Source organism: Ctenocephalides felis, unplaced genomic scaffold (assembly GCF_003426905.1).
Source record: "Ctenocephalides felis isolate EL2017-DRISC unplaced genomic scaffold, ASM342690v1 CF-g0.4_SCAFFOLD_03570, whole genome shotgun sequence".
In the NCBI taxonomy this organism is placed as follows: Eukaryota; Metazoa; Arthropoda; class Insecta; order Siphonaptera; family Pulicidae; genus Ctenocephalides; species Ctenocephalides felis.
In genome coordinates, this window is record NW_020539724.1 from 10,199,351 (window position 1) to 10,221,821 (window position 22,471).

General features: G+C 28.9%; 6 protein-coding genes across 6 annotated transcripts; 3 read left to right on the forward strand and 3 right to left on the reverse strand.

Moving 5' to 3' along the window:
- Positions 1 to 1,784: 1,784 nt before the first annotated feature.
- On the forward strand, positions 1,785 to 3,234 carry LOC113382989 (death-associated protein 1). Its single transcript, XM_026621247.1, has 3 exons — positions 1,785 to 1,940; positions 2,032 to 2,131; positions 2,648 to 3,234. The coding sequence occupies exons 1-3, from the start codon at positions 1,889 to 1,891 to the stop codon at positions 2,796 to 2,798; spliced, it is 303 nt and encodes a 100-aa protein (XP_026477032.1). The 5' UTR covers positions 1,785 to 1,888; the 3' UTR covers positions 2,799 to 3,234.
- Positions 3,235 to 3,263: 29 nt separating this feature from the next.
- Positions 3,264 to 3,763, reverse strand: LOC113383203 (coiled-coil domain-containing protein 103). Its single transcript, XM_026621449.1, has 2 exons — positions 3,436 to 3,763; positions 3,264 to 3,378 (listed from the first exon to the last, which is right to left on the reverse strand). The coding sequence occupies exons 1-2, from the start codon at positions 3,735 to 3,737 to the stop codon at positions 3,264 to 3,266; spliced, it is 417 nt and encodes a 138-aa protein (XP_026477234.1). The 5' UTR covers positions 3,738 to 3,763.
- Positions 3,764 to 3,818: 55 nt separating this feature from the next.
- Positions 3,819 to 5,560, reverse strand: LOC113382850 (probable phenylalanine--tRNA ligase, mitochondrial). The gene is made up of 3 exons (XM_026621097.1): positions 4,870 to 5,560; positions 4,173 to 4,802; positions 3,819 to 4,113 (listed from the first exon to the last, which is right to left on the reverse strand). Exons 1-3 carry the CDS (start codon positions 5,386 to 5,388, stop codon positions 3,946 to 3,948), a joined length of 1,317 nt encoding a protein of 438 aa, XP_026476882.1. The 5' UTR covers positions 5,389 to 5,560; the 3' UTR covers positions 3,819 to 3,945.
- Positions 5,561 to 5,929: 369 nt separating this feature from the next.
- On the forward strand, positions 5,930 to 9,593 carry LOC113382851 (protein DEK). Its single transcript, XM_026621098.1, is given in 15 exon segments — positions 5,930 to 6,184; positions 6,491 to 6,590; positions 6,658 to 6,878; positions 6,979 to 7,062; positions 7,454 to 7,549; positions 7,633 to 7,807; positions 7,874 to 8,011; positions 8,105 to 8,205; positions 8,298 to 8,456; positions 8,671 to 8,805; positions 8,878 to 8,962; positions 9,031 to 9,077; positions 9,079 to 9,171; positions 9,232 to 9,384; positions 9,456 to 9,593. Coding segments are annotated over 15 exon segments (1,644 nt in total). The 5' UTR covers positions 5,930 to 6,142; the 3' UTR covers positions 9,471 to 9,593.
- Positions 9,594 to 10,149: 556 nt separating this feature from the next.
- On the reverse strand, positions 10,150 to 11,330 carry LOC113382940 (RNA-binding protein with serine-rich domain 1-A-like). Its single transcript, XM_026621196.1, has 2 exons — positions 11,189 to 11,330; positions 10,150 to 11,055 (listed from the first exon to the last, which is right to left on the reverse strand). The coding sequence occupies exon 2, from the start codon at positions 11,038 to 11,040 to the stop codon at positions 10,150 to 10,152; it is 891 nt and encodes a 296-aa protein (XP_026476981.1). The 5' UTR covers positions 11,041 to 11,055; positions 11,189 to 11,330.
- A 131-nt stretch (positions 11,331 to 11,461) lies between these two features.
- Positions 11,462 to 12,440, forward strand: LOC113382941 (40S ribosomal protein S20-like). The gene is made up of 3 exons (XM_026621197.1): positions 11,462 to 11,618; positions 11,776 to 11,928; positions 12,197 to 12,440. The coding sequence occupies exons 1-3, from the start codon at positions 11,616 to 11,618 to the stop codon at positions 12,401 to 12,403; spliced, it is 363 nt and encodes a 120-aa protein (XP_026476982.1). The 5' UTR covers positions 11,462 to 11,615; the 3' UTR covers positions 12,404 to 12,440.
- The last annotated feature ends 10,031 nt before the right edge of the window (positions 12,441 to 22,471 follow it).

Here is a 22,471-nt window from a genome sequence, read left to right on the forward strand (position 1 = left end):
AGTGAATTTTTTCAATGTTATAATATTAAATAAGTATAAATGTTTTTTTTTTGTTTCATTTATCAATAGTTTTTGAAGAATGGAACATCCCATAAGTCTGCAACTTTGAATAAAATAATATCAACTTTTAAGATAAAAAAAGGAAGCTTTTAGTTCAGATGTTTAAAAATCATAATTTCTTCCATGGATACTTAAACAGACAGTTCCATATATGGTGAATGTGCATTAAAAACATTTTTTAATTCACATATGCCAATAGTTGATTCATTAGAGCAAACAATAAAGGTGGCATCGGCTTGATTCTATATGTTCGCACAAATGCTGTCAAATGCAGAATTGATACCATTTTCCACAGAGCATAATTATCAGATGGTTTTTTAAGCTAATTTTACATAAAATTAACAACTTAATTCGATTGGCAATTAAAAGATCAACTGATTATTATATTTTTTTGGTGATGGTGATTATGCATATCCACTTTGTCGGACAAGTTACATACTTCCATAATATAAAAATTGTACATATTAGCAATGCATCAAATGCAACAACTGTGCAATAAGTTCTGTTAATTGTAGATATAACAAATTAATCATAATGCGTTTTTTTTTTCTTGCTGTAAGCATATAATATATATTTATGTCTCTATAACATGAGCCAAATTTATAGAATCATTATTTAAAAGAATTCGCACAATCAATGTATCTGTGGTTGATGTTATATAGCAATGATAAATTATCTATATTTACTTTATTGTGACAAAATCATCTAAAATTTGATAGGGGATAGAATCTCTAGAGCATCTACATTTCAAATTATACGATTTGAAATTGAATTTACTGGGATATGTAAGATTAATTTAATATTGATTGCAACTTATTTTTAAATATAGAACATATTTGCAATATAAATGTTGTTTTTACTGATCTATAATAATTTGTCATTGCATAAAATTAATTATAATATGGACCGCTAGATCATAAAACCTATAAAATCATGATGAGTATATAACACTATATGTAAGGCGTACACAGAAATACATTGCTTATATATGTATAAAATACATACATGTATAATACACGTATACCAACTTTACACAGGACGATTTAAAAAAACGATACTTTCGGTTTTTAATCCGTGTTATCAATTTATTATTGCAGTTTTATATCTTGATTGTACAACCTTATTCAATTTGTAACAAAGATGAACTGTCAGACTAAAAAATAAATATATGTAGTTAAATAAATTATGTTGTAATTTATAACAAACTATTTTTTATTGAATCTTTAGCATTACAATAAAAAGGAGTCTGAATCTCATATTTAGGTAATGAATAATTTTACATTTTCAATATTACACAGAAAATTTTGAAAAAAAATCTAATTTTTCTATTAAAACTTTTAAATTACGGTACGGAAAGTTTCAGCAATTTGCCTTAATTAAATTAAAACAATATCAAAACATTTTGAATTTAGTTATATCTAGGCTTGAGATTTGCAACAGCCTTTGCTTTCCTAGTTTTCGTGAACTTAACATAAAATTTTTGAATCTGTTTAATTTCATATAGTAATCAATATCCTGATTTGTGTTAATTTTTCTACATGTTTTGATGTTATTGTGTATTATTTTATGTATTAAGATACATATTTTATTTCTTTTATCTCTTCATTTTAAAATGCAATGTCGTGCATGCGTGGTCACGTGAATCTGACACGTTTCCAACATACAGAAAATAACCAATCAGAATCAAGCATGAAGGCAGAACAGATCGTGTTTTGCTCACAAAGCAACAACACTGTACTGATAACAGATAATATCCAGCTGTTTCCAGACCGTCTAATTTCAAACAATTTACTATATATTATTTATTATTAATAAATAAAAATCAATCATGTCTAGTACAGAAGAATCCTGTCAGCTGAAAGCAGGACATCCTCCAGCAGGTTTGGGTTTATTTATAACATTTGTTTGTAAACAAGGCGTGTGATTCACTTTATGTATTTTGTTAATTTTATTTGTTTTTTTATAAATTAGTTAAGGCCGGAGGCATGCGAATAACTCAGCACAAAGTCACTCATTCGGAAAGGCCTGCAAAAGATGCTGAGGATGTTACTGGATTAACAGTTTCATCAAGGTTAGTTTTATTGTTGTCACATATGTTTGTCACATACAATACGCAATATAATTAAGGAGTGGTGTGTTATATAGATAATAACTTAATGTTTGATATGTAGTATTTTTTAATCTTACACTATACAGCACTTTGGTTGTACTATATGTTTTCTTGATTAATTGCTGACTTAATTGTGAAGCTTATATATTCTATATAATTCAACCACATTCATATTTTCCTTCACATCTTGCCTTTTCACAGCTAAATTTGCTATTTTGGAGAAGTGATGTGCTTTGTGATAATAAATTTTGTTTGAAATGCAGTACTTTTTAATCATACACTAAACAACCCTTTAGTCTTATTAGATTTCATTATAATTCCCACTTATGATTCTATTCATGAACAGGCATTACTCCTAAAAACAGATTCATTTTTTAAATATATTGATTTTTTACATTTGTTATTACTACATTTCCTTTATTAGTAATACTCCATTTAGAGTTTGAGCTTGTATATGATCCGTTTTCTATTATTTAGTGCTCCCAGTGCTGTTACCGCTGTATCAGGAGCCACTGTAAAAGGAAATTCTGATTTCTCTCCAGAGGCAGCACAGGCTGCACATGCCCCTAAACCTCCAGTACAGCACTGCCAGAAACCTGTGGCTCATATTCAACAGCCCCGCAAGTAGATACAGGTCTTTTTAACAAGTCTCAAGTTATAATTCATTGTTGTTATTGCAATAAACTTTACCTTTGATCTCTTTCCAATTATCTATAAAAATTCATTCCAAAATTACTGCAATTATTTAGAGTCACAGATTAATAATCTTAAAAGGTTTCGAGTTAGTGTGTTACATTAAGATTTTCTCATGCTTGACAGAATCTTAGTTTTTCTTTGGTTGTTTTATAATTTAGAAAAAAGGTGAAGGTGTGATTTGAGAGATTGTAAATGCTTGGCACTATTCTATGAGATGTATAAAATATATTTTTAATATTTTAATGATTTATATTTAAATAAAGTGTTACATTTAATAATAATGTATATAATTGCAATACGTTTGATTACATTTTTTAGTTTTCCATATGTAACTTTATATTTGAATATTTAATACATTGCAATTAAAAGAACTTTTAGAATTTTTAATTGTAACATTTTATTCATCTTCATCTTTGGAAGCATATTTATTCCAGACTGTTTTTGCATTTCCTGCATTAATCTTATCTTTCTTTTTATCAAGTGGTGTTAAATGAGCAGCGTCAACTATATCTCTGTGAATAATAAATTAAATTTAATATCTGTAATTACTAAATTCTGTAAAATATTACCTAAATTCATCATAGTTTTGGGAGCTGTAAACAGCTCTCATCTTGGCATCATTTCTCAGCCAATATATTTTATCTTGGTCCACATTATTTTGCAAAGTTTTGTTCAAATCTAACAAGTCATTTGCATTCAGTTTTGTGTTAACATCAACTTTATTATTCACAGACATTTTAAAAATAATTTTTTGATAAATTGATATTGAATCAAAAACAAGTGAATTGTAGTCATGGAAACAAAACCTTGAATGCCTAGGCAAAATAATCATGGCACACATATTTGCATACCAAGATAATATATTTACCATACCTTTAATATATTTTAGATCTTTTTCTAAATTTTTAAACTGAAGATAATAATATCTTCAAAATTGAGATTTCTTGAGAAATCACCACAGGATACATTTAATAAATATGCGATTAGTCCTATATCACATGCCTGATATTTAATAAACTTTAGTGAAAATAATACAATTGCATCATGGCATTGTATAACAATTTATTCAAGTTTATATTCTATCGTATTGTGACTCCAAATGTTTGTACAACTTTATCACTAATTTTTGAATGTAATTCATTAACTTCTGCTTGTGTTAAAGTTCTTTCCATATGGCGGTATGTTAAGCGGAAGCATAAACTTGACCGGCCTGTTTTTGGATGGACAAAGCTGTCTATTTGTTTGACCTGTATAAAAATATTTTTTATAATTTTTGTATAGACATAATATACCATATGTTTCTTACTTGTTCTAATGTATTTCCAGCAATATCTCTAACAATATCATAGAAATCATTTAATACGAATTCCTCAATGGTTGTGTCGTTTGGTAGCCAAAATGATAAATCATTAATGCACTGAGGGTATACTGATACTGGTTTATATTGTATATCTTTATATAAATCAGTTTCATTGAATTGGTTTAAAAATCCTGAATCTTTACTCCAAAATAATCTTATATCAGGAATATCATACAAAACCATAGCTAGCCTTTCCAAACCAATACCAAAGGCATATCCGATAGTATCCTCAATTACTCCTGCTTTCTGCAATATTTCATTCCTAACTATACCACATCCTAGTACTTCTAACCATCTATTTTTGTAATATATTTCCAGTTCCCAAGACGGATATGTGAATGGAAATTGAGTGTCCGTCCAACGTGTTTTAATATTCTCTCCAAATAAAGATTTTGATAAGCCTGATAAAGTATTTTTCAACTCATGTTCAGCCAACTTAACAGATTCAAGTGTATGACAATCCTGTTTCAAATAGTCATTAATAACTGCATTTTTAGTATTTGTTTTCTCAAATATTTCAAGCTGACCATCGCTTTTAAACAGCTGATGTTTATTCAGAAGTCTCAATCCATCTATCTAAAGTAATATTTAAATATTATTTGCTTATTATGACATTCATGTTTTATTCAAAATAAAAGTAAACCTGGTGAAAAACAGGATAATGTGTAGAATCAATCTCGTCCCTCCTAAAAACTTCTCCACATACTAAAAAGTTATTAAGCCCTGATCGCAACAAATCCACTTGATGTGCTGTTGTATGTGCTCGAAGTAATTCATTTGAATTTATATAATAACAATCAGATTTTGCTCGACTTGGATGGGATTCAGGTATTAAAAGATTATCAAAATTTTGTTGTACAGTAACTATAGGATGCAAATCATCATAAACACTGAATAAGGGGTTACCTTTTGCATTGACAAATCTTTTATAAAAGTAGTTGATTATTCTTTTTCTTATAAGGCATAAAGGATGATTGGGAGTAGTATGTAAGTTTGTCCCTAAAAGGGATAATATTTTAGGTGTTACATTAGTAAAATCATCTAGTAAATATTTGCTGTTTCCAACTGTTAAAGCGTTCTCTCCTAATGTTTTTACACTGTATTTTCGTAATAAGACGTGTACAACTTTATTACAATTGGATTTAAACATGATAGAAAACATGTTAGTATATTGAATCTTTAAACCCAGTATTTATAAAAATATCATAGCTTGTGACTTTGTAGTTTTCGAATGCTTGGCATATATGTTTCCCAAATTTGGCTAAATTTTTTCATTTACTGCTCCCTATGGCTTACAAATCTTTATATCGTAAATATATTATATAATTATTTATACAGACACTGATATGGTTTTCTTGTTTAGCGCATAGTTAAAGAAACATATTTAGCACATGTCATTAAAGACATGACATATGACACATTTTAGCATATGTCAGTTTGGCAACCGGATAGGTGTCACTCCGTGTCAGCAACTTTTTTTTGGTTTAATCGATTCTCAAAACCTTCGATACATCTTCGATAATCTGTATATACAAATAGAAATAAATTTAATAATTTAGAAATTTTGGTTTCTGGTCAATTTGATACAGGAGCTATTTGACTATTAATCATAATTAATTCTTGTACAATTCTAGTCTATGTCTAATTTTTAAGTAGCTGCTTCAAATTTTATGACAAATAATTTCCAATTTGTAACTAATTCTTATTTTAAATCTATAATAGATGGATACCAAAATCCTAAGTAGATTTATATAATGTAGTATTTGTGTAATTTTTGAGAATTTCCAAAAATTATCTTCGAAAAGCACCTTTCGAAGAAAACGTAAATGTCAACATATACATGTTTTGTGTATATTGCTTTGTTCGTAATGTGATTGGTTGAAATTGACAAGGTTTGTAGTTCATATTTTATAAACATGTCTGCAGAAGTTGAAGTAAATAAAATAAATCCTGAAAAGGTAAATATATGTAGTGCAATAATTATTAAACTTATATGAATGATGTAAAGTTTATATTTTAAAGATTTAAAATGCTTATGTTATAATTTTACGTCTTTTGAATGCCGCGTATGTTCAATATGGCTGCGTTTTAACACGAATACGCGGGAATGTTGTATTTATATTTATTGAATTAATGCTGAAAGTATAGGTATAATCTTAATAATCGAAATATTAATGAGAAGAATATTGTTTTGCAAAACGTTTAGCATTAGTTTTTAGGTTAATTTCAATTTCTTAGTATTCAAATGGGACCTTTAATTGTAGGCTGAAGACAAAACCGAAGATATGGGGGACGCCGATGATAAAAGTGATACCAATAAGAATAATACCCCCGTAGATTCAACTGAAAAAAATGATAAAACAGGTTCTTAAATAAATTTCATTATCTGTTTAACCTAATACTGATTAATTTTCATCATATGAAATTTCAGAAGATGCATCACCAAATGCAGATTCTAAGAGTGAAAAATCTGATCATAAAGAAAATACTGAAAATGGAGATGTTCCTGATAGTATAGAAGATAAGAACTCAAAAGAAACGAAAGAAACATCAAAAAGTAAAACTGAAAATGAAGGCAGTGATGAGGAATCTGAACAAGATTCAGCAGAAGAAAATGAAAAAGATGCAGAAGAATCAGAAGATGAGAAACAAGTTCGAAATTCTTTTATTTTTGAATTGCTTCCATTAACAAATAGCAATTTATTTTTTAATTTGGGCTAGACTAGTTATTGAATTTGTTTAATCTTTATAGGATAATTCATCAAAAGCTAAAACAGGAACTCGTGAAAGAAAACAAGTTCAAAGGTACTCTGATGACGTTTCGGATACTAAAGAGGTAATAATCCTTTTAATCATGTTTTATATACAAACACATGTATACAATACATATATAAATTCTAACAGATTTGTGGACAATCAAATGTTTTACATTTTTACTTTAAGAGTCAAATGAATGAAAGACTTTTCATTAAAATGTCTTTTAACAAACAGATTTTAAAAATAATGTACAAGTAGGAACTTTTTTATTGCAGTGATACCATCCTCCTGAATTATGAATAGCTTTTTTTTGTAATTTTGGTATATCTTTAATTCACAAAATTATTATTTTATCAGCAAGTATTAGGTAATCAGACTATAAAATGATATTCTTTTTCTGTTTATAAATTCTCTTAAATATTGACATTAAATTTTTTACTATACAAGTTAATCCAATTTTTTGTTTAAAGAAATCGGAGGAATTTGGAGTTTCTCTAGGAGATATTGTATCTATTGACAATAACTTAGGGCGTGCTAAACCAGATGATCTTAAAGCTCTTCACAAGGTTTGTGGTTTGAAGTTCCATTCTTTATTTAATCTGTATTTTTTTCGGTAGCATTCTTCTAATTAATGCTTTCAACATCTTAGTTACTTTTTAAAAATCCTGGGAAAAGCAACATGATTAAAAGAAATATCCGCAAGTTTAATGGATTTGATTTTAGTGAAGATTCTGAGCAATATACATCTAAGTTAGAGACTCTCAATAAAATGGACATCAAGCAGATTAAAACATTCTGTGATATTTTGGATATTGAAAAGAAAGGTCTGTAATAAGATTAGTATTTTTTTATTTTAATCAGATACTAATATAGTTCTATCTCACATATAGGAACCAAAGAGGAATTGGCCAATAATATTTGTGAATTTCTTATGAAACCTAAAGATAATAATATCATACAAGAAAGTACTGAAGATACACCATCAGGAAGGCCAAAAAGATCTGCTGCAATCAAAGCCTCAGCTAAGGGTATTTATGAGATTTTTGTTTGTATTATTTTTTTTATTACATCTTAATATTTACATGAGATCTAAAAAATCACCACTGATTTTAAAATATTAGGTTTTAGTGATTCTGATGATAGTGATGAAAGAGGTCAAAGAACTGCTCGTGGTAAAGGGCAGAGATCTTCTTTAAGAGATGAAACCAGTAGCGAATCGGATGTATGTTATATTGCACTTTTTGCATAATTTTTCATTTTATGATGACCTGGAATAGAGAATAATAAGTATAATTTTATCATTTAATGATCCAGTACAATCCAAGTGGGTCTGAAGGTTCTGATGCTGGTCCTAAACGAGCTGTGAAGGGAAGAGGTCGTGGTAGACCACCAAAAACACAAGCTCGTAAAAGCCAGGATTATGGAAGTGATGCATCTGAACTATCTGAAGAATCAGAAGAAGTAGATAGTGATGTAAGAATTTGTAAATCATAGACACTTACTAATTATCACTTCATAATCTCAAACTACAATTTGAACTCATGGTTTTAAAAGATTTGTTTTGCAGAATAGACCTAATATTCTTAATATTCAAACTACAAAGAAGTTCTTTGTTTTATTAATCTAATTTTTGTATCTTTCTTTATATAAGACCTTTATTAAATAATATTTTGAAAACTTAAATTAGGCCCCACCTAAAAAACGAGGTAGAGCAGCAAAATCAACTAAAACTGTTGCAAAGAAATCACCACGAGCAGCAGCTAAAAAAAAAGTTGAGTCTGAAGGTAGTGAATCAGAAGAAGACAGTGCTGATGATAGTGATGTATGTATATGAATTTTTGACTTCATAATTTAAATAATTTCAAATAATGAATGTGCATATTTATTATTCAAGGAGCCTAAAGGCAAACGTGGACGTCCAAGTGGGAAAAAAGTGTCACCAGCAAGTAACAGAGGCAGGAAGCCTGCAGCATCACCAGGTAATAATAACTCAAATATAATATTATATTGTATCTATGTACTATATTGTAATATGATACTATTTTAGCAAAATCTCGAGGGGTTCCTAAAGAACAGCTGCTAATAAGAAACATTAAAAGATGGTTCCAGTGAAGAAAGTGATCAAGAAGACCCATCAGAAAGTGAAGATGAACCATTGTCAAAGAAAGGAAAATCACAACCACCTACTGTAAGTAATAAATAGATTCAGTTTTATTTTTCTGTACTCAAATAACATTTTGTTCTTTAGGATGAAGAATTGAAAGGGCTTGTGAAAGAGATACTGGATGGTGCTAATTTAGAAGAAATAACTATGAAAACAGTATGCAAACAAGTTTATGCAAAGTATCCCCAATTTGATTTGGCACATAAAAAAGAATTTATTAAAACTACAGTTAAATCAGTAGGTTTATTATAATTCACATTTAAGAAAACATATAGTTGGCTTATAAATAATTTGATTGATATTTTCAGCTTATATCAACTTGAAACTACTGAAAAGCATGAGCCTTAGGTTAAGGAATAGTTATATGTGGGTAGATTGATCGTAAGTTACATTAATAAAATTTTAACTGAATTTTAAAGGAGATTAGATTGATTAATTTAAAACAATGAGAATGAAAATTTTAACAAGTTCTAGTACAAAATTGATACTTCATGAATATCATTTATTATTCATTTTAAAAACAAATATTTGTTGATGATTGTAATTTAAGTTTTATGGCTAAACTTCTTTAAGATAATTGCTTGTTTAATTATACTATAATGTATTAAAGATTTGCTTTATAAAATATATGACTGTCCAAAATATGACATTTTAATTATGGATTTCAATACACAATTGTTAAAAAAAACTTATAGTTTATAATATGCAATTTTACAAACTCTGTTAGCATCTTGATGTACTTATGCTTTTTTATAAAAGTAATGAATGAGTATTTGTACACCAAAATATGCATGAAAGTTTAATACCTAAAGTAACCAGCTTATAATAAGTTAAAAACATGATATCCTAAAATAGTTCATTTATTATATTTAAAAAGTTACAATACAAATATAAGTGCATTAAGTCAAATATAATAAATACACAAAAAACTCAAAATTAATCAAATTTATAAACACTATGTAGTAATAAAATGATTTGCATATTTCTTCAATACAAAAACATTTATCTGGAACTGCTTGAACTAGACCTACTGTGCCTGCGTCTCTTTTGGGGACTCCTTGATCTACTTCGCTTTCTTGGGGGTGACCTCCTTCGAGGTGGACTGCGTCTTCTATATCTTGGGGGAGAACGTCCTCTCCATCTTGGAGCAGGTCTCCTGGAACCAGGAGGTGACATTCTTCGCACAGGCGGTCTAGGCTTTGGCAATAAAACTGGTGCTGCTGTTATTTCTTGCCCATCTATTTGACCACCATCCATGTGCTTCATAGCATCTTCAGCTTCATCTGGGGTTTGGTATTCAACATAAGCAAATCCTTTCCCATGTTGAGGATGAAATCTGTCTAAAGGAAAGTCTACTGATTTTATACTTCCGTAGACTGAAAATATTTCAAGAACATGTTCTTTTGTGACATTGCGAGTTAATCTGCCAATATGAATCCTAACAGGTCTTGGTGTAACAGAACGCTCCCTTCGTTTGCGACGAGGAGATTGGGATCGCGATCTGTTTTTAGGTTTGTCTTTCTCGACAGGCGGAGATTGACTACGCCTTGGAGGGACAGTTGTGTCTGCTTTAGGTTTATCAGTTTTTACTGGCTTCGATTCCCTACTTTTTTCTGCTTTGAGTTTTGGACTTCTACTACGTGCTCTATCTGATCCTTTGGGGCGAATTCTCTCTGATGCACTACTTGATGAGGACGAAGAAGATGAACTTGAAGATGATGATGAACTTCTGCTACTTGAACTTGAATCTGAAGAAGATGAAGAACTGTCTGATGAAGACTGACTGCTGTCACTGCTAGTTGATCCAGAGCGTTTTTTCTTTTTATCCCGACTCCGCTCCTTCTTCTTTTTATCCTTATCGACAACCATTGCCGGTGAAGCGTTTTTAGCCATTAACACGATATTTTCCTAGACTTCCAACAGAAGCACTTTTTCGGTCGCGATATGCAACATACAGCGTTAAAAATTTAATACAAAAGGAATTAAAGAATCATATAGAAATATACATAGCGAAAACAATTCTTAAAAAAATATCAACCACCTTTCCGCGACATATAAATCCATAGGCATAAATAAAAATAGATACTGCCGAGCGTTGAAACAGCAAAGATATGACCAAACTGCATGCAGCGCTCTGGGAAGGCAAAGAAATAAAATGCGTTTGAGAATCGACCTTTTTTCTTAATTAATAATTATTAGATCTTCAAATTTCAAAATATAATAATTAAAGTTTTTATTGAAATCATTCTTATTAATACTTTATTCCGAAATATTTATAAAAAATCGATTCCAATTATAAATATCGATACCGGCAGAACTTATCGATAAGTGTCTTCCTCGTATGGCGTTTACTGGCGTTTACGTTTACTCGGCCATTTTGATCTAATTGTTGAAGGAGTACCTACTGCTTCAGCGCTGACCAATTTAAAATTTGTGTTGGTTAACTCGAGCAGTAAGAATATATAAAAATGGTAATTATAATACTTACATCATATTTGTTCTTTTATATCATGCATTAAATCTTTTTGCCTTATGTTAATAGTGTTCGATTTGAGGTTACATATACACGTGTTATCTCAGTAATTTTTCGTGCGAATTTTCTTTGCATTAATGTTATTTTGATTGTAGGCTGCAGTTGGCAAAGATTTAGAAAAACCAACAGCTGAGGTGCCTCAGGTCCATCGCATCCGTATAACTTTAACTTCAAGAAATGTACGTTCATTGGAGAAAGTATGTACCGATTTAATAAATGGAGCCAAGAAACAAAAGCTCCGTGTGAAGGTGAGTTTTTTTTACTTATATTGTTCTTCTTAGTATGCACATGAATTGCAGATTTACTGATCTATGTAAATCTACATTTACGAGATGTGCTATATAAAACAGTAGGTTAAAGTGAGTTTGAGTTGATTGCTGTATACTCATACTTTCATCAATTTACAACAAATAACTGGCTATGTAAATAGAGTGTTTTCGGCATATTTGAGTCATAAATGAAATTTCATATTAGTCTCGTATATAATTCTTCAACCCAGTTTTTTTTTATTATCAGGGACCAGTTCGCATGCCAACCAAAATCTTGCGTATTACCACACGTAAAACACCTTGTGGTGAAGGTTCAAAAACTTGGGATCGCTTCCAAATGAGAATCCACAAAAGAGTCATCGATCTGCACTCTCCATCTGAAATTGTGAAGCAAATCACTTCCATCAGTATTGAGCCAGGTGTAGAGGTTGAAGTAACAATCGCTGATGCTTAAATTTTGTAAATTGATGGAAATAAATGACAAAACCTAATTTTTACATGTTCTTACTTATACTGCATTGTTTAATCGATTTTGAGGTGAATATGTCTGAGGGGAATGCATTAATAAGATTCCTATTTACAGGGACAACATATAAACACCAAGGAGTGTTTTGAGGATATGATAAGTGCCCACATAATTATGTCTTGGTTTTGTAATCGTATGAACATTAATCACATGTGAGTGAATGTTAATTGTTCATATTAATAAATTCACAAACGCGTCAACAAGTATTGGGCTCCCAACCGCTTGTTATTAAAGTATTAAATTTAACAATAAAAGTTTAATTTTTTAACTAATGTACAAATAAAATCTCCAAATATTTTGGCAATATTTCCCATAAGTAATTCCTTCTGTAGATGACGTGGATCAAAGTGGCATTCAATTTGATCATGTTTTTATAATACATAAATAATAAATTCTTATTTATTTCTTTTTTCTGTTAATACAGTTTATATTTCATTTAACTTCATGTTGTTCAACACAAAAACTTAATTTTTAAGGTTGTGGTAACATTGTAACATTTATCATGGCGGTTGTTTGCCCTGCCCAGTCGTGTTTTGACAGCGGTTATGTGAAAGTGTGTAAAAGTGCACGAGAATATTTTATTTACAATTTGAAATGTAAGTTTAATCCTATAATATGAATTTATACTTGACAAATATATTCTACTGACCCTACAAATTGCACATAAATTCGTTGAAATAATACTGCAACGCTTATTTACAACTTTGTTATTTGTAACCTCATATAAGGGTTATAACAAATAATAAATGAATTTGAATTTCTATTGGTTAAATATAGCAAATTCTTACTCTGGCATATTTATATGCACTTTCTAAAGTCCAAGTCTAAATTTTTGCACAATCTTATAATATTAGAGATTTTTGTTTTATTTGTGAGGGCTTACAGGGGCATAGCCCTATAGTGTCTTGCTCATCTGTCAATAGTCTGAAAAATTCATAATTATAGTACAAATTTATTCTATTGCTGAGTGACGTACGAAAATTATTTTCGTAGTAAATAAATATTCAGAAACTTGCAATCTTCATGTTATTTTTTTATAATGCTTCAAAATTCATCTCCTAAGCTTAAAAATTATGTTAACACCGTGGTTTCCAACCTGTGGGGCTCGACCCCTAAGGGGATGTACTTTCAATATAATATTTTCTTAAAATAAACTAAAAACGTTGAAATGATATAAAAAATGAATGAGTATATATTTATTTTTATATCAGTTGATTGTTACAAAAATTAAGGGGGCAGCATTAGTTTTTCAAAAAACTATGGGGGGTGGTGTGTAAAAAAAGTTGGAAGCCACTGTATTAGTAGTAGACATCATAATTGCACTAGTTTTTAATTGGGATCAATCCGATTTTTTTTATTAAAACACATAATACGTGTAAAATTTTATTATTTGATTTCAATAGTTTAACATGTTGTAATCTGATGAATACTACGTGATTTTCTAGTTATTCATTATTTAATTGGATCGAATGTAATAAAAGTGGTAATTTGGTGCCAGACAGACTGGAGACATCTAACCATAAATATATAACTATATTATACCCTCATATACACATACACTGAAGTTACAAATCACAAATCTTCATTTTTGGAACTGAATTTTTTATATCCTATATCAAAAAAAATCAAGTTCATATTACAAGTTGTTTGACTTTTCATATATTATATTCAGCATTGTAACTCCATTTCTCAAGAATATTCATTTTCACAATCAATTTTTTCCTATTTTATTGAAACTTCTTCATATTACGACAGTGCATCATCTTCACATTTATACTGTAAATATACAGTCTAACTTTTCTAATTATACAGTACAATCAATTTTTATATCAGCATATACAGTTTTATACAAAAGACTATGAAAACTGACTAGATCATCTTCACGTCTATACTGTAAATATACAGTCTAACTTTATTAAGTATACAGTACAATCAATTTTTATATCAGCATATACAGTACCAGGATACGATCCGAGTACTTCTGTCGGAAAATTAAAAAGACTATGAAAACTGACCAGACCTCAGTATAAAAAATGGCTAAAAATCTATTCATATTTACATAGTATTTTCAACCTCGTAGTAGACGTAGTCAATTTATGAACGAATTATTATTTAAATTAGTAAATGTTACTGAAACGAAAATTTAAAGTACTTACAATTTTCTTCTTTTGGTGATTGTTAATTTTTAAAACAAAATAATTTATAATATTTTTGTTTTCTCTTTGCAGATTGAAGATTATATTCAGCTGTTGGCGGATACCGGCTTCTAATATCGATGCCAAAATAGGTAAGTTCATTAGTTTTAATTCCATATTTTATGTATCATCGAATGTTTACAATTATCAACTTATTTTTAGAAGTTTTAAGTTATGTTAAACAGTACTTTAGATAACATATTATGTTCCAAGATTTGATCGTCATAACTATTTTTAACTAAAGTGTTCTCATCGCCGCGATTTCTGAACATTTAGCTTTAACTAACTATAATTGAGGTCTGTTGATGTTTCCTATATAAATTGTGATTCGTAAATGCTTTTAAGACATTATAATTTTTTTAAATAGACTCCATGGTCGCCTTTCAAATAACTTTAGGCTAATAATAATTCTATTGTATGTGAGGGACCGTCTAAAATAATGACTATACTATTTTTGTAAAGCTTTTTCGTAGCTCCGTGGTAAGAGCTTTGGTCTTGCAACCACAGGTTCCTGAATTATTTGAATACCAAAAATATTCCAGTCTTGAAAATCATCAAATCATACAAATTTTATTTTTACTATTTATTTTTGCAGTCGGTTGAAGTTTTTTTTAATTTTTAGCATTGTTTGCACTTTTTTCCTGTCTGCTTCATATTTATTATTTTACTTACTACAATAAATTCAGATTCCAATTTCATGACTTTGTTCATCGATGGTTATAAGTAATTGGTAATACATACAGATGTATATGTTTTGTTGTTTGTTTATTTTTAACATGTGCTACTTTTCGCTATTAACCAGTTTTTCACATAAACAAAGAGCTGATTAAGTTTATTATCTGGCTTTGCTCTTGAAAATTTTAAGAAAACCATTTATAAATGCTTTGAAAAATAAAACATTTTTCTATAAACTAAAAATATCTATAAACGCCTTATAAAGGATTTTTTATATCCGGCTTTGTTCTTGAAAACGTCAAGAAAAATATCTGTAAAGGATTTTTTTTGAGTTCCATATTTTAGTAATTCAATAACATCCTAACAAAAACTATTGATTTTGAAATATGTCAAAATAATAATTTAGAGATCTCTTGAGATTTTTATCTGATGTGAAAAAATCTTATTTAAATATTTATATTATTTCAGATGCTAAATGAAGATGTTTTTTTTTTTTATTTGACCAACAATCAGAACTTTGTGTTCTATGAGGTGTTGTGATATTATTCTTTAACATTCCTAGGGTCATTAGAAAGCAACCCAATGGTTGACCATTCTCTTCTTGACGAGATTTTAATTGGATTTTTTCTGTAATAGAGATTTGATGTAGCATATGTATATATATATATATATATATATATATATATATATATATAATACGTGCCGCGTTACCTTGAATCAGTTGTTACTATTAATTATTATTAGTTATGATGTTCTTTTGCACAAGTTTAGTGCTTAATAAACTTCATATAATTTTTTCAATTTTATATAATTATAATTTGTGGTTGTTGAAAATACTTCAGCATATTTTTCACTTAAGAAAATATGAAAGATTTCTTTCAGCGGCTTTGCAAATTTGTTTTAAATTTCATTCTATATTATTATGAACATAACTAGGTCTAGGTCTAGGTCTAGGTAGGTGTCTATCAAGTTTTATCAGTTTGTATATATAAATATTCCAATTAGGGCCATAATTTCACGAGAGGAAGAGAGTATTATCATTTATATATAAACACGTTTATAAATCACTTCACTTATGAGCTTTCTCCGCCTTTCGCCCTGAACCGGGTCATTGCCAAGTTTTCTTCAAATGCATAGGTGTCCGGTTAGAATTTAATAAAATACGTATATATTGATTAATATGATGGACAAAACTTAATGACATGATATGATAATAATTAAATAATATTTATTATACAGCATGTGGTACGATAAAATTGTGTAAAAAATAATTACACGCTCTTTGCTGGATATGCTTCCTCACAATGGATTTTTATTTAAAAAAATATTATATTTGTTTCCATTTGAGGTTGATTCCATACAATTTGTTATATTTTTCTTTACCATTGTGCTTCACAAATATTTTCTAGTAGACCACGAACAAACAACTTTTCACAATAGCAATGATGTGTAGAAGCCAGATTTTCTTTTGTTCGCCTAATGGGGTTTTCAGTAAAGAAAATGTGCGAAGCAATTCGAATCGCATTATGAAGACTTGTAGATATTTATTTGTATCATTATTATTTGAACAACAATCTAAACTATTTTCTGCTACTTACATTTATTAGAAGGCATAAAGACTGAATGCTATTACTTACATTTATTGGAAGGCATAAAGACTCATTGGTCTGTTTTTTGGAGATGAGATGAAACTTTTGGTAAAATTAGATAAGGATCCGTTGATTAGTTTTTAAACTCCTGAACTGATTTTGAAAATTCTAAAACTATCTGAAAGATATCAGTTGAGAATCGTGTTGACTAGTTTTTTTTTGTAAAGATCGATCCGCTTTTTGTTGTTTAAAAAAATTGTTTCAGATGATTTAAATGAAACTTTGTATAAAGCATAGGTTGTGTCGTGGACCCCTTAGACTTTGCCATGGCTCCTTATTTAGCCGATTTCGATTTTTTTTTAATAAATTTGTATTTGTACTAACGTTTAGTATTAAACATTTACAATAAAGATACTAATCCAAATTAAGACATTTATTAATTGAGGTAATAATAATAATAAAATAGATATAAACAAGTCGAGTTGTGATCCACTATCGTGAATCTCCATAATTTCTTTTTGTTGACGTGGACCTCTTGAAAGTTATCATGAACCCCTGGTAGTCCATATGGACCACTTTGGGAATCACTGGTCTAGGTATAAACAAATATCCTACAATATTAAGAACATATAAAGATTAGTTTAATTATAAAAAATCATTAAAGTTTGGAAAGATCAACCGCACTCTTGAGTCATACACCGTGTATCAGTGTTCATACTGATTACCGTTGACGTCGGTAGTTAAATTTCGTTCTTTATTTTTTTAATAAACAATTGCAAAAGTTATCTAAATAGCTAAATCTTAATATTTATTGATTAACTGGATTATTTACACTTTTTGTTCTTTATTTTTTTATATTGGGAAGTTTTTGCAACTCGCTTTGAGGCAAATTCCATTTGCATTCTTATAATTTTATTTAGTACATCTGGAGATCATTGATGTTTGCAAAGATCAACCGCACTCTTGAGACATACACCGTGTATGAGTGTTCATACTGATTACCGTTAACGGCTGTAGTAAATTTTGTTCTTTATTTTCGAAATAAACATTTGCAAAATTTATCTAAATGACTAAATCGTAATTTTTATTGATTAACTGGATTATTTACACATGTTTTTATATATTGGGATTTTTTTTTATTTTGCAACTTGCTTTGAGGCAAATTCCATTTGCACCTTATTTTTATATATATTGATAAATGTATTCATATATTTTTATTACACTCTTATAATTTTATTTAGTACATCTGGAGAGGAGTAAAGTTATGTGATATATTTTTTCCTCTTACATGATTCATTAGTTGCATATTGAATCATAAGTTTTCCCCTGAGTGGAAAAATCTGGGTCATGTTTTGGTAGTGATGTCACTCGCTTTTCATTAGGTATACTAATAAATTTATATATATATATATATATATATATATATATATATATATATGTTGCCATAACTACGAATTCGCTCCTCGTAAACAATATCTGAATTCTCTAACTCACAATAAACATGCGAGGCGAATGCTCGCGCGTGGGTTGACGAGTGCGTTCGAGCTTGAAAATAGATGGCTCAGAGAATGTGCATAGCTTTTAAAAGTTTGTTCTATTTAAGTGCTTTTTTACATTTAACTATAAAATTTTCCAGAACTACCGACATTTATTCGATGCAATAAAATTTATTTACAAATTGCATTACCTACTAACCGCTGAAGATATATGTTGTATAAAATCAATAAATATTCACAAATACAAACAATACATATTTAAGTATATTAAGGATACAAACATAATAGATTCATATAGTCCAATCATATATTCCAATCATATATTCCATTTACCATGTCGTTGCAAAAAATACTAATCTATTATATAAAAATAAGTCGGGTTTTCTTTCCTGACGATATAACTTCAGAACGCACGAACCGATTTCGACGATTTTGCATTCGTTGGAAAGGTCTCGGACTCCGTGAGGTTTACAGCAAAGAAAATTGAAGAAAAATTTCAACAGAAAAGCGGAAAACACTTTTTCTTTTTTTCACATACAGCGTCATCTCTGATAGCATGTTCTACAAACTAATATTTTTTGTTCGACTGCTACTCATTTCTTTGACAGCTGCTCATTGTTTTCTGCTTAGTTAATTTTATGTGACAAACCGGCATTGTGTTCACTGTGAAATTGTGCAAAAAAGTAAAAAAATAAGTTATTCGTTTCCTAACATTTCAATTGGAAACCATCAAATCAATATCAACAGCAGGAAATTTTTTTCTTCATCTTTTAATCACCAAACGAAATGTTACATAAAATGAAACCATCTGGTGGTGAAACGGAGTTCGCCCGGTTTACTAATTATTTAATATTTTTATATTAAATAAACAGTTAATAATTCTATATATTTTTTTGCACAAAACTAATATATTTATCTAATGGGAGTTTTGTTCAACTGATGTGAAATTTAAATTCTCTCATTCGAAATGTGAAGTTATTATTGCTCGAAAATATTATCTCGAATTAAGTATAATTATTTATTCTCGTTTTGGTACAATTTCAAATGCAAAACCCCAATGAAACGAAGTGTGTTTGATTTAATTGCAACTGCAAATCTGTACGATTCTTTTTAAAGGGCTCAATTATCATGTCCCGATGAATTACACCTTTCAACGTGGAAAATTCAAAATCGTATGTGGATGTGCTTTTGAGCTTTTTGTATCATTAAAGAGAAGTGATACTTTTATATATATTATATTTATTATTTTCATCTGACATCGATCGTTCAATATAAGATGATTGTTTTCCTGTAGCTTTTAAAATATCTGAATTTGTTCGGAGGCAAAAAATAGATACCAGAATGATCGTAAATTAAATACAGAAGAACGCGTACAAGAGGTCAATTCGACGAGTTTACGACTGGCAGAACGAAATAAAAAAGCGTATAATTTTTTTATGGTTTGCATTATGTATTACATGTAGACACATTCACATGTACCTACTATATATAAATATATGTATATATATACTTATTGTATATATATTTAAGTCGTTTCCTAAATATACCTACCACACATCTTCCGCATGGGAAGAAGTAAGACCGGCGTCGGCACTTCGGCGCTGCATCTTTTATATCGTTTTTGTGGATATCTGCTCAGTTTATATTTAATGTACATGTATACATTTTTGTAACTTTATATACGTTTTATATACTGCTCCGGATATTTACAAATATCCAAATATATGATACGCCGAAGATTCTTATACCTTTGCTGCACGTTTTCTTTGGAGGTGTATCACCCAACATATTTGATCATATATTATACGAGGCAGTTATAAGATGATGCTGTTTTTTATATTGATATATAATAATCTACTTAAATTTAATAAAAAGTTGGGCAAAATTGAGTAGGGAATGTGCTACTACTTTTTGGTGAAATCTAACTATTCTATTAATTGACATCTTCAGGAATATGGTTTTTATTAGAATTTTCCAACCTAGGGGTAACTTGATTATAAATGCTTCTGCTTTAAGGGTTATATTTCATTTTATGTTTCAACAACTAAACATAATAACTTTTTTACCAAGATATCGTGGGTTTAGCTATTGTAGAGTTTTTCAATCTTTTTTTTTTAATATTTTTATAAATTTTATTGGCCTCGGCTTTACAGCATTTTTAGCCACCTACATTATTCATATTATTTTTCATCATATTCTATACAATTCTTACTTTTCTTATTAATTCTTATATTTTTTATACATTCATCATATATATATATATATATATATATATATATATATATATATATGTATATATGTATATTATCTTTTCTTATATCCTAATCTTCCTTTCAATTTTCTTTCTTCAATTCCATTCAATTTTCATTTTCCTTCTTGTTTCTCAATATGTTCTCCTAAACTAAACTTCTTTTTTCCTTCTTAGTTCTATATTATATTAATCAATTATTAATATTTTCTTGTATTCTACAAATTAACAATTCTTAATCTACTTTAATATTTTATATTTATTTATTATTGCTGGAGATTCGAACCGAATTCCTCCAGCGTGTGAGTCGAGAAAGCTACTGAGTGAGCTATTGCCGCCACTTTTCCAATCTTGATCCTAAATTATTTTGATGTTTGTAGTTTGAATCTTATCAATGATTGCTAACTTTTGTACTTTATTTTCTGCTAGAATATTTTAGAAAAATTGAAACAGTGGCTATTTTACGGCTGTCCAGAATTTAGAGACGACGTTTTTTCAATGTTCAATCTACTATTCATAATCATATGAATATACTTTTATAATTATTTTCATCATTTATCAAATATTTTTGCAAATTGATAGAATTTTACATTTATAGCATTTTGATATTTTTTCATAAATTATATTAAAATTATTCAATTTATATTCGATTTAAAATTATTTGGTATAATTTTGTAAATGCATTTCGTTTGTTCGTTTATGGAATCGAAGCTGAGAAACCGGTCTGGGCGGAATATAAAATAAATCCGGATTTTGTCTATATAAAAATTTATATTTTAAAGATTTATTGATACTAAATGTAATACGACTTTATGTAATCTTATCATATAGGTTGTCAATTTTAGGATTCAATAATATTTAAGTTTGTCACTGAATTTTTTTCATCAAACATCTTGCCAGATTTGTTTTCATAAGTCACTGTAATGTATGTTATCAGCTCTCGAATAATAAATAAGGTAATGTTTGTGATTACTTCTCATACTTCATATTTCAAAACATCTACAATTCATGTGTGCAAACTAAAACATGTGTGTTCGAAGTAGAGCAAAGATTTCGTCATTTTGGGTGTGAATTAAAAATGATATATAAAAAAATCGATCGATGTTAGTATATAAAATAAATTCAGGAAACACATGGTGACATATGAATATTTGAATATTTTTCTCATTTGGTGTTGCTAGTTCTAAATCTTAATCTAGAAGAGAGTGCCTATCTAATAAACTATATGAACTCTCTACGCCTACGGTCTTTAGCAATGCCACTTTTAATAATTATATTTAATCATCCAGACTCAGCTAAATATTAATTAACTACAAAAACAATGAAGTAAAAATATTTGTCTGCTTTCTCGACCTTATGTCCGCCGTCACAACCTAACGGTAGTTTTAACATTTAACATCAACTCTTAAGACGGACGCTGTCTTTAAGATTATAGCCGAAGAGCAAGTATAATAAATAAATAATAAATTATTACTCTTATATATCAAGTATTGTATTTTCATATTTTGTCTAACAATAAGACAATATAAATGATCGGAGATTGCATTTTCTAAGAGTGCAGGTAATTATTTCCAACTTTGAATTTTTAGAATTAAACCACTTTCCTGCAGGCCTATAATATTTTAGTATGTTCATTAAGACCATGAACTCCATCACATATTTTTTCTGTAATTAATTACGAAGAAACGGCTAGGCCGATCTTTACCAAATATTATTCAACATGATGCCCAACTGATACTTTTAGAATGGTTTTTAAATTTTTAAAATTGCTTTAGGTTTTTTTGCGAAAACTT